Here is a 16,961-nt window from a genome sequence, read left to right as displayed (position 1 = left end):
ATCACTGACAGCATTGTACTTCAGGATAGATCTTGAAATGTTCTTTTTGACGATGAATGTGATGTCGTTCCGCTTCAATTTGTCACTCCTGGCACAGTAGACCATATGACTGTCTGATTCAAAATGGCCAATACCAGTTCATTTCAGCTCACTAATGCCTTGGATATCGATCTTTATGCATTCCAATTCATTTTTGACAACTTCCAATTTTCCTAGATTTGTACTTCATGTGTTCTACGTTTCTTCTATTAATGGGTATTTGCAGCTGTTTCTTCTCATTTTGAGTCATGCCATATCAGCCAGGAAGGTCCTGAAAGCTTGACTCCATCCACATCATTAAGGTCGACTCTACTTTGAGGAGGCAGTTCTTCCCCAGTCATATTTTGCATGGCTTCCAACCTGAGGGGCTTATCTTACAGCACTATAGCATAGCATACACTGTGCCGTTGCTATTCAAGAGGTTTTCACTGGCCAATTTTTTCCCCAGAAGTAGACTGCCAGGTCCTTCTTCCTAGTCTGTCTTAGCCTGGAAGCTCCACTCAAACCTGTCCACCAAGGGTGACCCTGCTGGTATTTGAAGTACCAGTGTCAAAGCTTCCAGTGTCTCCACAACACATAAGCCACTACGGTATGGCAAACTGACAGACACGTGGTGGGTATCTGTTAGAGCAGCACCCCACTCTTCTGGTACCAAATTCCGTCTTGTTTATCTAGTGCTGCTATAACAGAAGGGAAACCTTGGTGGCATAGTGGTTAAGTGCTATGGCTGCTAACCAAAGGGTCAGCAGTTCAAATCCACCAGGCGCTCCTTTAGGGTCACTATGAGTTGGAATTGACTCGATGGCAGTGGGGTTTTTTTGAGGGGGGGGGACTATAAGAGAAATACCACAAGTGGATGGCTTTACCAAATAGTCATTTATTTTCTCACTCTTTCAGAGGCTAGAAGCCTGAACTCAGAGAGCTGGCTCTAAGGAAAGGCTTTCTCTCTCTGTCAGCTCTGGAGGAAGGTCCTTGTCTCAACAACCCTTCTGGTAATAAGGATTTCTGGGCTTCTCTTTGCTCCTGGATGCCTCTTCTGGGCTCATTCCAGGATGACTGATGAAATACAACACTGAGTATCCTCTGGGGACTGGGCTGGATCTCTGTGTTAAGAATGAGGAAGTCCAGTAGGACTCACATTTAACCCTGTATTAATGTGATTCTGATATTTCTCAGGCATTTCCTTGGACAGTTGTGAAGCTCTGCTCTTAGTAGAAATATGAAAAGTCTACCAGAGCTGCACTGCAGCACTGAATTGAATGTTATCGCACACACTATGTGTGATTCATCTACAGCACTTCCAAGAGCTAATGCACATGGCAAAAGAAATGGCTTAGATGTTTGGACCTAATTGTTTTAGCGTTTTTTTTTTTTTAAATAATATTTTAATGAGTTTTTGATGAAATTTTACACAGCAAGTTAGGTTCCCATTTGACAATTTCCACACAAATTATTCAGTGACATTAGTTACATTTAACACAATGTGTCAGCATTCTCTTTGTTTCAGTTTGTTCCCTTTCTAGTACTCTAGTTTCCCTGCCCTCTTATCCTCTCATCTTTGCTTTTGAGTAATTGTTGACATTTTGGTCTCATATTGACAGCTTTTAAGTAGGGCACAGATCTTATGGGTAATATCCTTTATTTTGTGTGCCACTGCTATTTCTCTAAAAAGGCAATCTCAGGTGATAGACCCAGTTCTAGGCTTAAAGAGCATCTCCGGACAACAGACTCAGGGAGTCCACTGTTCTCTACCGTTTCAATTTGTCTTTTTTTTTTTTTTAATAAGAATTTGATTTCTGCTCCATATTTTTCTCCCATCTATGTGGACCAACTATTTGGACCCTGGTCAGAATGGTCAGTGGTAGTAGTTGGGCACCATCTAATTCTTCTGGTCTCAGGATAGATGACATTGTGGCTCAGGTAGTCTTGTTTCTTCTCTGCGTTTTTGATTCTTCTTACTGTTTTGCTCCTGGTGAATAGAGACCTATAGTTGTATCTTAAATGGCCACTTGCAAGCTTTTAAGACCCCAGATGCTACCCACTTCACTAGGGTGCGGATCCTGATTTTTGAGAACTACATTATGTCAGTTGACTGAATTGTCCCTAAGCCTTCAACTCCAGAAAACTAATGTTGGAAGGTGTTTTGTTATGTCTGAGGAGTATCCATATTGTTGTCTTTAATGAATATGTGTGCCTGCACCTACATATCTGTATTTAGGTACTTCTATTTGTTCTCACCTATGTTCATACCTGTACCTACCCAAATACCAATTTGCCTATACCCATCCGTATGTGATCAAACACTCGTTTTTATTTGGTTGTGCTATGCTCACTACATCCGCTTTCAGTGTTACTTTTCTCATCACCAAAAATAAGTAATCTCTACAGTCTAAAGCATACTCCTCCTACCTCACTGATAACCACCAATGAACATTGGTCTGTCTGTATCTATTTTTGTCTTGTTATAATACAATATTTGTCCTTATATGCTTGACTTATTTCATTTAACATTATGCCCTACAGGTCCATCCATGTTATAATATGTTTAGTGGACTCATCATCGTTCTTCATGGTTTTGTAGTATTCCATCATATGTATGTACCACAATTTGTTTATTCATTCATCCATTGATGAGTACTTTGGCTGCGTGTATCTTTTTGCTATTGTAAATAGCACTTTGATGAACATGGGTGTGATATGACTGTTTGTGCCATTATTTTCAAGTCTCTAGGGTATATGCCTAGGAGTAGGATTGCTAGATCACAGGGTAGTTCTACTTCTAGTTTTTTTTGAGAAAACACCATACCATTTACCACAGTGGTTGTATCATTTTACAGTCCCACCAGCAATGGAAAAGTGTTCCAATCTCCCTACATCCTTGTCAACATTTGTTGTCATCTGTATTTCGTTTTGTTTTGTTTTTATCAGTGCCACTTTAGCCTGGGTAAGGTGGTAATCATTGTGGTTTTGATTTGCATCTCTTGTGGTTAAGTGCTACAGCTGCTAACCAAAGGGTCGGCAGTTCGAATCCACCAGGTGCTCCTTGGAAACTCTATGGGGCAGTTCTACTCTGTCCAATAGGGTCACTATGAGTTGGAATCGACTCAACAGCACTGGGTTAATGGGTAATTCTATGTATAGAATCATGTCATCTGACAGATAGAGATAGCTTTACTTCTTCCTTTCCAATTTGGATAGCTTTTATTTCTCTTTCTTGTCTTTTTGCTCTAGCTAAAACTTCCAATACAATGTTGAGTAAGAGTGGTGATAATGGGCATCCTTGTCTCATTCCCATTCTCAAAGGGAAGGCTCTCAGCCTTTCTCCACGGAGTATAATGTTGGCTGTTGGTTTTGCATCTACACCCTTAATTATGTTGAGAAATTTTTCCTTCTTTTCCTAGTTTGTTGAGAGTTTTTATCGGGAAAGGGTGTTGAATTTTATTAAATACCTTCTCTGCATTAATTGATATGATCATGTTATTGTGTGCCTTTGTATTACTTATGTGGTGGATTACATTGAAGGGTTTTCTAACATTGAACCATCCCTGTAATCTTGGTATGAATCCCACTTGATCATGGTGTATGATTCTTTTGATATGTTGCTGAAGTTTGTTTGCTAGGGTTTTGATGAAAATTTTTGCACCTATTTTCATAAAGAATGTTGGTTTGTGATTTTCATTTCTTGTTTTTTGTGGGACAAAGTTTCCTCAGCCCACCTCCTCAAAGACTCACAGCCCTGAGAACTCCACAGGGCAGCTCCTCTCAGCTCCACAGGATTACTATAAGTCAGAATCAACCCAGCCACAGCCGGTTTGGTATCTTCTGTGAGAATGACTAGAAACTCTTTTTCATCATTGATTCAGGAGTTCTGGTTGCTTGATCTCTGGAATTCAATATGTGTGTGTGGGAGGGGAGTTAGATGGCTGCTGATGCTGATGTAAGCAGTAGGGCTCAACTTTCCTGTGGCAAAAGTGAGGGGCTGTCTATGTTTTTCCCTCATGGGTGCCCCTGCACAGACTTGCCCACAGTGTCCCACAGTGGGATATTTTCCTCTGTGTCCCATCAGTCTGAAATATTACCCTCAATCTGTTTCCTTTGCTATTCCTTCCAGTCCCAGTGTGTGTCCATTTCAGGTCTCAGTGAGATTCAATGGCACTCTTGCAGCACCGTGATCTCCCTTTGCCCCCTGCAAATTGTATGGCCTACAAACTCCCATGGCCAATTTGCACTGCCTTAAAAAAAAATTAGGCTATAACATTATATAATGATTAAAGGGGTAATCCACCATGAGAACATAACCATAATAAATACCTATGCACTCAATGACAGGGCTCCAAAATACATAAAACATACTCTAACAGCACTAAAAAGAGAAATTGATAGTTCCACAATAATAGCAGGAGACTTCAACACACTACTCTCAGTAAAGGACAGAACATCTAGAATGAAGCTCAGCAAAGATACAGAAGATCTAAAGGCCACAGTCAACTATCTTGACCTCATAGGCATATATAGAACACTCCATCCAATAGCAGTAAAGTATACATTCTTTTCCAATGCATATGAAACATTCTCCAGAATAGACCATATCTCAGCCCACAAAGCAACCCTCAACAAAATCCAAAACACTGAGATAATACAAAGCACCTTCTCTGTTCACAATGCCATAAAAGTAGAAATTAATAATGGGAAGAGCAAGGAAAAAAATAATAAATGCATGAAAACTGAATAATACCTTGCTTAAAAACCACTGATAGAAGAAATCAAAGATGGAATCAAAAAATTTCTAGAATTAAATAAGAATGAAAGCACATCACACCAAAAACTCTGGGACACAGCAAAGGCAGTGCTTCGAGGTCATTTTATAGCTATAGATGCACACATCAAAAAAGAAGAAAGGGATAAAACAAAGTTAGCCCTACAATCCAAACAAGTAGAAAGGGAACAGCAAAAGAAGTCCACAACCACCAGAAGAGAGGAATAAAGGCCAGAGTAGAAATAAATGAAACAGAGAATAGAAAGAATCAACAAAACCAAAAGTTTGTTCTTTGAAAGAATCAACAAAATTGACAAACCATTGGCCAAACAAAAGAAAAAGAGGAGAGGAAGCAAATAAGCCAAATAGGAAATGAAATGAGTAACATTACAATAGACCCAAATGAAATAAAAAGACCATAACAGAATGCTATGAAAAACTATACTCCAAAAAATTTCAAAACCTAGAGGTAGTAGACAAATTTCTAGAAACATACTACCTACTTAAATTAATGCAAACTGAGGTAGAAAATCTGAACAGACCCATAACAAGAGAAGGGATTGAAAAGGTAATCAAAAAAAAAAAAAAAAAAAAAACTTCCAACAACAACAAAAAAGTCCTGGCCCACATGGCCTCACTGGAAAATTCTACCAAACATTCAGAAAAGACCTTACACCAGTACTACTCAAACTATTTCAGAACATAGAAAATGAAGGGACACTTCCAAATTCATTCTATGAACTCAGCAAAACCCTGCTATCAAAACCAGGAAAAGATACCACAAAAAAAGTAAATTACAGACCAATATCTCTCAGGAATATAGATGCAAAAATTCTCAGCAAAATTCTAGCCAATAGAATTCAGCATCATATCAAAAAATAATACACCATGACCAAGTGGGATTCATACCAGGTGTGCAAGGGTGGTTCAACATTATAAAATCAATCAACATATCCACCACATAAATAAAACAAAAGAGTCACATGATCATCTCAATTGATGCTGAAAAGGCATTTGATAAAGTCTAACCCATTCCTGATAAAAACTCTCAATAAAATAGGCATAGAAGGGAAATTTCTCAACATAATAAAGGGCATCGGAACAAAACCAACAGCAACATCACTCTCAATGAAGAAAGGCTGAAAATATTCCCCCTAAGAACAGGATCAAGACAAGGAATGATTCCCTTTATCATCACTCCTATTTAACACTGTGCTGGAAGTCCTAGCTAGAGCAATAAGTCAGGAAAAATAAATAAAGGGCATACTATGTAACAATAAAGAACAATGATGAATCTATGAAACATCTCACAACAGGGATGAATCTGGAGGGCAGTATGCTAAGTGAAAGAAGTCAGTCACAAAAGGACAAATACTATATGAGACCACTATTATAAAAACTCTTGAACAGGTTTACACACAGAAAGAAACAATCTTTGATGGTTACAAAGGAAGGGAATGGTAAGGAGGGAAAACCACTAACTAGATAGTAGATAAGCGGTAACTTCGGTGAAGGGTAACACAGTACACAACACTGGGGAAGTCAGCCCAATTTGACCATGGCAAAGTCATAGAAGCTTCACAGACATATCCAAACTTCCTGAGGGAACAAGTTACTAGATTGAGGGCTGGGAACCATGGTCTTGGGGGACACATTTAGCTCAATTGGCATAAGATAGTTTGTAAAAATGTTCTACATCCAACTGTAGTGAGTAGCATCTGGGGTCTTAAAAGCTTGTGGGCAGCCATCCAAGATACACCTACTGGTCCCATCCTGGCTGGAGGAAAGGAAAATGAACGAAACCAAAGACACAAGAGAAAGATTAGTCCAAAGGACTAATGGACTGCAAGTACCACAACCTCCACCAGGCTGAGCCCAGAGCAACTAGATGGTGCCTGGTTACCAAGAGTATGGCCCCCAGACACCCTTTTAACTCAGTACTGAAGTCACTCCCAAGGTTCATCCTTTCACCAAAGATGAAGACAGGCCTATAAGGCAAACAATAACACATGTGAGGAACATCCCTCATAGTTCAATCACGTATACGAGACTAAATGGGCATACCAGCCCAAAAGCAAAGACGAGAAGGCAGGAAGGGACAAGAAAACTGGACAAATGGAAATAGGCAACCCGGGGTGGAGAAGAGGGGAGTGTTGATATGTCATGGGGTTGGCAACCAATGTCAAAAAACAATTTGTGTATTAATTGCTTAATGAGAAACTAATTTGCTCTATAAAATTTCACCTAAAGCACAATAAAGAAAATTAAATTATAGCTTCCCCAGATTAGCTCCTTTTCTGTTTTCTCTGTTTGGGGTGTTACCCAGCCCCATCCCAAAATGGTTGCAATGAGCGAGCACACCCAATGTTAGCAGGTAGGTTCCCCCAGGTTCTGTGCCGTTCCCACTCCTCTTCTCCCCCACTTCTGAACTCACCCCAGCTCTCCCACATCTCAACTGCTGTCCAGAGCTTTTTTTATTTTAGTCTGTACTTGTTTTTATTTGTTGTTCAGTGGGTTAGCTGCTGGGGGAGTAAATGGGAGCCTCTACTCACTTCCTCATCTTGCTCCACCTCCTACTTTGTCTTTTAAACCAATTAGCTACAGGTTCTTGGGAAGATAAATTCACCATTCTGAATTTCAATCTCCCTTATTTATGAAATAACACAGTTGGACTAGATCAGTGTCTTCAAACTTTCTTGACTGAGACACACAGTAAAAAGAAATACATATTTACATCAACTTGGGTTGCACACAGACACACACGCACACAGAGATTGCAAAGAGAAGTTTCATGAAGCAGCACTCACCTAACTTTCATAAACTCTGATATTTTCTGTCCTATTCATTTATATTATATTCTATACTTTTTTAACAAATGCAGGTAGTAACCTAATAAATTTATTTCAGGACCCACTAATGAGCTATGAATTATAGTTTGAAAAACATTGGACTACATGTTATATAGGCTTTAATTTAATTTTAAAGTTGAAAATGTACCAGGTAAATTTTTCTGTTCTTGTTTATACTTTTTAAAGTCCCCTCTTATAAGTATCGTATTTGCATGCATGCAATAGATACTAATATATTTAAATTAGTAAGGTTAACTAATAACTTATATTATCTCAATATTCAAATATTATATATTTTAAATTAGCAAACATTTCAAACCTAGTCTCATAATCAGTTACTAAGAAATTCTTAAGAGTGTCTATCTACTAACATTTTACTTATCAGTTCCTTCATTTCTATTTCCCCAGACACATCTGGATGAAGGCAAAAACAAAATGATGAAGGAGGGAGTCAAAGTAATGATGAGAAGGCAATTTCTTTGCTCCCACACACATATCTAGGGGCTGATATCATAGCTACACAGCATGCACTACAGATGGATAAGTTACTCCATTCAAATCAGGGAACTTAACCTTTATCTGATAAAGACAGGAAAGACTTCAGCAGAGAAACTCACACCTGTTGTGTTGAGGAACTAGAAACCAACAACCAAACAGGATCATCCTTGTTCTGCAAATAGCTTCTGTTAGAGCAGTAAAATAGAATGAGTGCCAATTATTGGGTTTCCATTGATGTTTTTCCCTGATACTCTTTTATTCTGCAGAATATATTGAAAATAAAATGGCAACTGAAAAGAGAGGCCTTTCCAGGTCTGCAGCTCATTCTGACTCAGGCTGCCCTAGAGGGCTGGCTCATGGCCTCTCTGTCCTCAACCTCACCCTCCTTCAGTCTCCTGAGCCCAACTCTTCCCTGAGCAATCCTGCAGGAATCACCCTCAGCAATGTATGAGAGAAGATCACTAATGTCCTGATCTATGGGAGAGCTGTGACAGACACAGACAGAATGATAAATTGTAGGTGCCATGTGACTTCCTGGAGCCAATAGTCTGGCTGCTATTCACAGATGGTTGGACTGTGTTTAGTCAGACACATAAGTTCATCCAAAGAAAGACACAACCGCAGTGACCAGCCAGGCCTAAGCCAGAGAATAGAAGGTGATTTCAGTCCTGTCTGGACCAAAAAGAGCCAAAAGTGATAATCACACAGGGAGACAGGCTGAAGTCCTTCCAGTTTGCCACCTCACTCTCCCCTTCTCTTTTATCACTTGCCTTTTCTGTTTTCTTTCTCTGTAAGTTTCCTTTTCTGTCCAGCTTCTTTCTTTCCTTCTTCAGTACTAACTTTTATTTTACTTGTAGCTCATCTTCCTAAAAATGTTTTTTATTAAAAATTAACTTTAACGTCTTACCTGCCCTTGTTCCTTGCTGTACTAAATCATATGTTATAGACTAGTGTAGTATTATCAAAGTTGTTTTCATCGTTACAGATTTATGTCTCACTTTGCAAATATTGTTACAATGATTTTCATGGCATTTTCAGGAGGTTCTGACTGTACTGTCTGTTAGCTAAGATACAGCTAATTTATTCATGCAGCAAATTAAAACTGTGTTCATAGTCGATCAGAGGACGTCTCAAAGACCATCAAATCCAATCCCTTAATTTTACAGATGAGAAAATAGTGGCTCAGAGAGTTCAAGCTATTTGCCCCAAATTCTAATCTCATATTCAGTGTAGTTTGAGGCCCAATGTATGAGACCATTAAAACTAGACAAGAATCGAAAATCATGTGCACACTCTACTTTCTTGAGAAAGCAATTTTGGTCATTGGATGTGAAACACCTGAACAAAACCATGGTACGTTTATAAAAGCTAGAAAATTTAACACGATACAATGCTATTGCCTAATCATTACTCTATATTTAAATAAGGAAGGCATTTAAGCCTGTACATGTTGTTCTAAGTATAGCTGTCGTTGCATGCCATCAATTTTGGCATCAAGTATTCTCATGTTTTAAATATTAGTACTGTTTTGTAATGGAGTAAATGAAACCAAGTTTGAAATGTTGTTTTGTTACCTTTTGATGCATCAATCACTTCATAGTTTATTTCAAAGCCTTCATAAGCCAGGTCAGAGTCAGCCACAAATACCAGCATTAATGAGTTGGTACTGCTGGTAAGAGAGGGTGGGATCGATTTTCCACAATATCTATTCCAAAAAAAAAAAAAATGCATAGGTTTAAAAAAATTTTAGCACATTTGAAATGATGTACCAAAAATTAGGACATGTAAATAAAATAATGGGTTTTAATACACACCCCATATCAATTTTATAGTACCTTTTTTAACTATAAGTATACTTTTATCATTGCTAGAATAGTTTTTCTGATTAAATTTTGTTCTTCCGAACAATCTAGACATGGCTAAGTAATAAATCTTTTACCACTCCATAGGCCAGCTATGAGTTGGAATCGACTCAACAGCAGTAAGTTTTATCAACTTTATAAAACAAATATATTTCAGGCAGAAAATATTTACAAGCTTACTGAAAATCATCTGTTCATAATTACTTCCTTGAAATGGTTTTACATGTGGGTCTAGCTGTGTGGCTTGTTATGTATAAGAAATTTAATAAAATTAGAAAGCATGAGCTATATTAAGTTATCATATAGCATGGTAATGAACTTATTAACAGAAATGTAGTAAACTTACACAACAAAGGGAAACAAGGCGCATAAATTCATAGAGCATGGACTCTATAGTCAGCTATACCACTTAGAGGCATTACGATTTTGGGCAGGTCACTTAGCCTCTGTGGTTCAGTTTCTCCATCTCTAAAATGGGTGATGGTACCTATTTCATAGGAGAGTTTTGAGAATTTGATGAGCTAATATAATGTATATAAAGTGCTTAGAACAGTGCCTGGAATGGTAATCCTTATATAGGTGGAAGCTATTGATTTTGGAACAGCTGGTGCTATGAGTCGGAACCAACTCGACGAAAACAGGGTACAGGTCTATGGAGCAGTAAAAGATTTATTACCAAGCCATGTCCAGATTTTTCTGAAAAACAAGAAATTTTAATGGAAAAACTATTCTAGCAATGCTAAAAGTAGACTTATAGTTTTTAAAAGGTAATATATGAGCTTTTATCTAGAGAAACACCTGTAAGGAGTGACTAGAAAATAGAAATCTCAAATCAAAGCACACTTGATGAAATTGACCAAATGGTGCAATAGGTAAAAATAATAATAACAATAATGTAGAAACCAAGATAAAAGAGTGGAATATGAGGAAATGGATGAGTTGATTTTTGAATGAGAAAAAGAAAGAAAATTTGGTGTAGAATGCCATTTCATGTTAAAAAAATATTTAAGATCTTGATCAAAATAAAAGTAGATGGATTAATTTTAAATGTCTCTGTATATACCCATTTCTGCCAAGTTTGTAATTGATCGTTATACTTTACGTCGTTCCATAAAAGTGATGAATTTCACAGTGGTTATGAGACAAAACAAGACAAAGAAAAACAAAGGTAAAAGTTTAAAGTATGAGAAACAAAGATCGTAAGAAAAAATGGAGGAGAACAGCCCTAGGAGAAAAAATAAGTTTAAGACAATAATGGTTAAAGAAAAATGTAAAGGAAAGAATAAGAAAAAAAGAAAATTAAAACCAAGTGAAAATAATCAAAAAACAGAAGACTTCCATTTTCAACTAAGATATAATAACAGGATTTAACCTTCTGCCTGAAACAAATGAATATGCCTGAAACAATTGAAAAACTGGAAAGTCATATACATATATGATTATATATACAAGTTGTAAAGGATTTCATTTTATTTGGATCCACAATCAACACCCAGAGAAGAGGCAGTCAAGAAGTCAGACAACATATTACACTGGGCAAATCTGCTGCAAGAGAATTTTTTAAAGTGTTAAAATCTGAAGATGCCGCTTTAAGGACTAAGGTGCACCTGGCCCAAGCCATATTGTTTTCAATCACCGCCTGTGCATGTGAAAACTGGACAATGAGTAAAGAAAGCTAAAAAAAATTGGTGCCTCTGAATTATGGTGTTGGAGAAGAATATTGAAATAATATGGACTGCCAGAAGAACAAACAAATCTGTCTTAGAAAAAGTACAGCCAGAATGCTTCTTAGAAGCAAGGATGGCAAGACTTTTTCTCACATACTTTGAACATGTTATCCCTAAACAGAGAGGAGGACATCATGTTTGGTAAAGTACAGGGTTAGAAAAGAAGAAGAAGACCCTCAACAAGATGGATTGACACAGTGGCTGCAACAATGGGCATAACAACTGTGAGGCTGGCAAAGGACCGGGCAGTGCTTCGTTCTGTTGTACATAGGGTCGCAATGAGTCAGAATTGACTCGACAACACCTAACAACAACATGGATGCATACATACATACATATGTGCCTGTGTGTATATATATATATATTTATACTGCATAATGAGCTGTATCCTAGAGACGGTCCCACAGGAGAAAATGGTGTAAGATTCCCTGACACTCAGGATTCCAAAGAAATCTAAAGCTTGCTTCCAAAACAGTGATAAAAGCAAAATCTTAAAAGAAGCCAGAGGGAAAAAGGACACATTATGTAGAGAGAAAAAGACTCATTCAAAAGCAAATTTGCACAGGAAATAATACAAACCGGAAGACACTGTAGTAACATCTTTAAAGTACTGGGGAAACCAACAACTGTCAACTTAGAATTTTACACTCAGCAAAAATATCTTTCACAAACGAAGGCAAAATAAAGACTTTCGAACATACAAATAATGTACAAAATAATGAAATAATTCATCACAAACAGACCTGCACTACAAGGAGTGTTATGGAAGTCCTTCAAGCAGAAGAAAATTGATACCAAGTTAAAATGTGGGTCCACACCAAAAAATAGTAACTACCTGGTAAATATAAATACTTTTTCCTTATTATTTAAGTCTCTTTAAAAATCATTTGTTTAAAGCAAAAATAACAATGTATTGTGGAATTTATAACACATATAGAAGTAAAGTATACGAAAAGAAATGCACAAGGGGTAGGAGGGGAGAAATGGATGTATAACTGCTGTAAGGTTCTTATACTATACTTACAGTGTGATAATATGTCTTGAAAGAAGATGGTGATAAGTTAAATATGTGTCCTATAAACCCTTTGATAAAATAACATGACAAAGAATTATACAAATAAGTCAGAGGGGGAGTCATTTAAAAAAAAAATTATAAAAATAATTCACAAGAAGTCAGGAAAAGAGGAACGAAGAATAGATGGGATAAATAAAAAACAAATGGCAAAATGTTATATTTATTACCATGCATATCAATTTTTTTGTATCAATAATCACATTAAATATATAATGAATGATTGAATAAAAAATCACAACCAAACTACACGCTGCCAACAATAAACCCACTTTAAACATAAAGACATTAAAAGTTAAAAGCAAATGAATGTAAAAAGATATGTCATGCTATTTCAAAAAAAAAAAGCTGGAGTGACTATATTAACATCAGACAAAATAGATTTCAGATCAAAGAATATTAACAGGGATTTTTAAATCATTTCATAATGATAATAGTATCAATTCATCAGGATGGTATAACAATCTTAAACATTTATGTACCTAATAACATAACTGCAAAATACATAAAGCAAAAACCGAGAGAACTGCAAAGAGCAAATAGACAAATCCACAATGTAATCAGTGATTTAATCATCCCTCCCTCGATAATTGGTAAAACAAGTAGACAAAAAATCAATAAAGATTTAGGAGATGATCAAAACTATTGACCAATTTGACCTAACTGACACTGATAGATCACTCTACCCAAGACCATCAGAATACACATTCTTTACAAATGAACACAGAATACTTGCCAAGATATACCATATTATGGACCATCAAATAACTGAATAAATTTGAAGGGATTCAAGTCATATAATGGACCATAATGGAATTAAATTAGAAATCAGTTATAGAAAGATATCCTCAAAAAAAATCCTCAAATATTTGAAACTTAAATAATACTGTTTAAATTAACCAAAAGATAAAACAATCAAAAGGGAATAGAAACTACTTTGAACATAATACTGTTTAAATTACCCAATAGATAAAACAATCAAAAGGGAATAGAAACTACTTTGATCTAAATTAAAATGAAAACACTACATATCAAAATGTATGTGGTACAGCAAAAAGCAGCAGTTAGAGGGAAACTTTTGGCACTATATGTTTATATTAGAAAAGAAAAAAGGCCTTAAATCAGTGACCTTAGCTTTCATCAAGAAATTAGAAAGAGTAAATAAAGTTCAAAGTAGATAACAGAAAAGAAATAATAAAAATCACAGCAGAAATCAATGAAATAGAAATGAGAAAAACAATTTAGAAAATCAATAAAACAAAAAGGTGTTTCCTTGAGAAGATTTTAAAAAATTGATAGACTTCTAGTCAGGTAGATAAGGAAAAAAAGACACAGATTACCAATATTAGGAACAAGAAGGGTGATATCACTGCATATTATACAGATATTAAAGGGAAAATAAGAGGGTATTATGAATAATTTTTAAATGTATTAGACAAACAAAACTTGCAAAATTTGTGAAAGATACAAACTCTTAATTAAGCTCATTCAAAAAGGAAGAGAAAAATTTTTTCACCAAAGTAAAGGTCCAAATGGTATCAAATATACAGGGAAGAAATAACATCTATTCTACACGAACTTTTCCAGAAGACTGAAGAAGGAATACTTCCCAACTCATTCTATGAGGCTATTAACACTCTAATACTAAAACCGACAAAAACAATATAAGAAAAGCAAACTACAGGCCAATATGCCTCTTGAACATAAGATCTCTTAACATTTTAGCATATAAGGCCAACAGTATGGACAATACATCATGCGCAAGCAGGGCTTATCCCATGAACCCAAAGTTGGTTTAACACATCAAAACCAGTCAATGTAACTGAGGATATAAACAGACTAAAAAAGAAAAAGCATATACAGGTAGTCCTCGATTTACGATGGCATTCTGTTCCTATGATTCCGTCATAAGTCGGTTCTGATGTAAGTTGAGTATCTCATTTTTTTTAAGTTTTCACTATTATTGTCTTTTGTTATCAATACCTTTATAAATCTGATCTTTACTTGTATTTGTGGGTTGAAATTATTACATATAAACTTACAGATATATTTTAACATTGTGTGTAGTACATATTACTAATGATATGATAAAAAAAAAAAAAAAACCCAGTGCCGTGGAGTCGATTCCAACTCATAGTGACCCTACAGCACAGAGTAGAACTGCCCCATAGAGTTTCCAAGGAGCGTCTGGCGAATTCAAACTGCCGACCTTTTGGTTAGCAGCCATAGCACTTAACCACTACACTACCAGGGTTTCAAAAAAAAAAAGACGGTAGTAAGTGTGGTTCCTCATAATTCGAATATGTCCTAAATTGGGGGTTACCTGTAATCATCTAAATAGATGCGTACTCCAATATCAGTGTTTTATAAAATCTAAGAATAAAAGTGAACTTCATCAACCTGATCAAAGACATCTACAAAAATTCTAGAGATTACATCAAATTTAATAGTGAAAAACTGAATGATCTCCCTCTTAAGTTTAGGAACAATGCAAAAATGTCTACTCTCACCACTTCTATTACACTTTGTATGGAGATTCTAGCCAGGGCAATGAGGCAAGAAAAATAAATAGGAGGCATCCACATTAGAAAGGAACACATAAAACTACCTTAATTCAGAGATAACATGAGCATCTATGAAAATCCAACGAAATCTACAAAACAGCTATTAAAACTAATAAGTGAGTTTAGAGAGATTGCAGATTCAAGAACAAAACAGAAAAAAGTCAACTGTATCTCTATATACTAGCATTGAACAACAGTATAAAAATTGCAAAAACAACAGTATTTACAATAGCGTCAAAAACATGAAAGCACTTATCTGTAAGAGTGTAATATTCAGAATATATAAAGAGCTCTGACAACTCAAAAACAAAAAGACAAGCAACCCAACAAAAAAATGGGCAAAGAACTTGAAGACAGGTAGTCCCCAACTTACGACGTATTTGAATACGACAAGCCACACTTACAATCTTTCTTTTACATCTATTGTTAGTAATATATACTAATATAATGTCAAAATATATCTGTAAGTTTATATGTAATATTTCTGTCACAGATTGAATTATGTCCCCCCAAAAATGTGTGTTAATTTGGCTGTGCCATGATTCCCAGTATTGTATGGTTGTCCTCCATTTTGTGACTGTAATTTTATGTTAAAGAGGATTGGGGTGGGAGTGTAACACCCTTACTAAGTTCACATCCCTGATCCAATGTAAAGGAAGTTTCCCTGGGGTATGGCCTTCACCACCTTTTATACGAGATAAAAGGAAAGGGAAGCAAGCAGAGAGTTGGGGACCTCATACCACCAAGAAAGCAGTGCCAGGAGCAGACAGCATCCTTTGGATCCAGGGTCCCTGTGCAGAGAAGCTCCTAGTCTGGGGGGAAGATTGATAAGAAGGCTGACAGAGAGAGAAAGCCTTCCCCTGAAGCTGATACCCTGAATTTGGACTTTTAGCCTACTTCACTGTGAGGAAATAAATTTATCTTTGTTAAAGCCATCCACTTGTGGTGTTTCAGTTGTAGCAAGACTAGATGACTAAGACAGTTTCCAACTCCCAAACACAAATAAAAGTCAGATTTATAAAGATACTGATAATAAAAGGCAATAATAATGAAAACTTTAAAAAAAAATGAGGTATTCAACTTACATTAGAACCAACTTACGACAGAGTCGTCGGAAGAGAACCCCGTCGTAAGTCAAGGACCACCTGTATATAATTCTCCAAAGAAGATATACAAATGGCCAATAATCACATGAGAAGATGCTCAATATTATTAGTCATTAGAAAATGGAAATCAAAAACACAATGAGATACCACTTCACACCCACTATAATGGCTATTATCAAAATATCAGAAAATAACTGTTGGTGAGGCGGTGGAGAAATTGGGACCCTCATGCATTGCTAGTGGAAATGTAAAATGGTACAACTTTGGAAACCATTTTGGCAGTTTCTAAAAAAAGTAAACATAAGCCAACCATATAACCCAGTCATTCTAGTCTTAGGTATTTATCCAAGAGAAATGAAAGCTCACGTTCATACAAAGTAGTATATGTGAAATGTTCATAACAGCTTCATCTGTAACAGCTAAAAACTGAAAATAATGTAAATGTTCCTCAACAGGTGAATAAAGAAATGGTGAAATATCCATACCAT

General features: G+C 36.3%; 1 protein-coding gene across 1 annotated transcript in view; it reads right to left on the bottom strand.

The window, feature by feature from the left end:
* CUBN (cubilin) overlaps positions 1-16,961 on the bottom strand; it is a 341,241-nt gene that overhangs the window by 253,160 nt on the left and 71,120 nt on the right. Inside the window, exon 22 of the mRNA XM_049881914.1 lies at positions 9,717-9,847. Coding sequence (XP_049737871.1) covers positions 9,717-9,847 — 131 coding nt within the window. The remainder of the gene's footprint in view (positions 1-9,716; positions 9,848-16,961) is intronic.

This window comes from Elephas maximus, chromosome 4 (assembly GCF_024166365.1).
Source record: "Elephas maximus indicus isolate mEleMax1 chromosome 4, mEleMax1 primary haplotype, whole genome shotgun sequence".
NCBI lineage: Eukaryota > Metazoa > Chordata > Mammalia > Proboscidea > Elephantidae > Elephas > Elephas maximus.
This window is presented reverse-complemented; position numbering and strand designations above follow the sequence as displayed.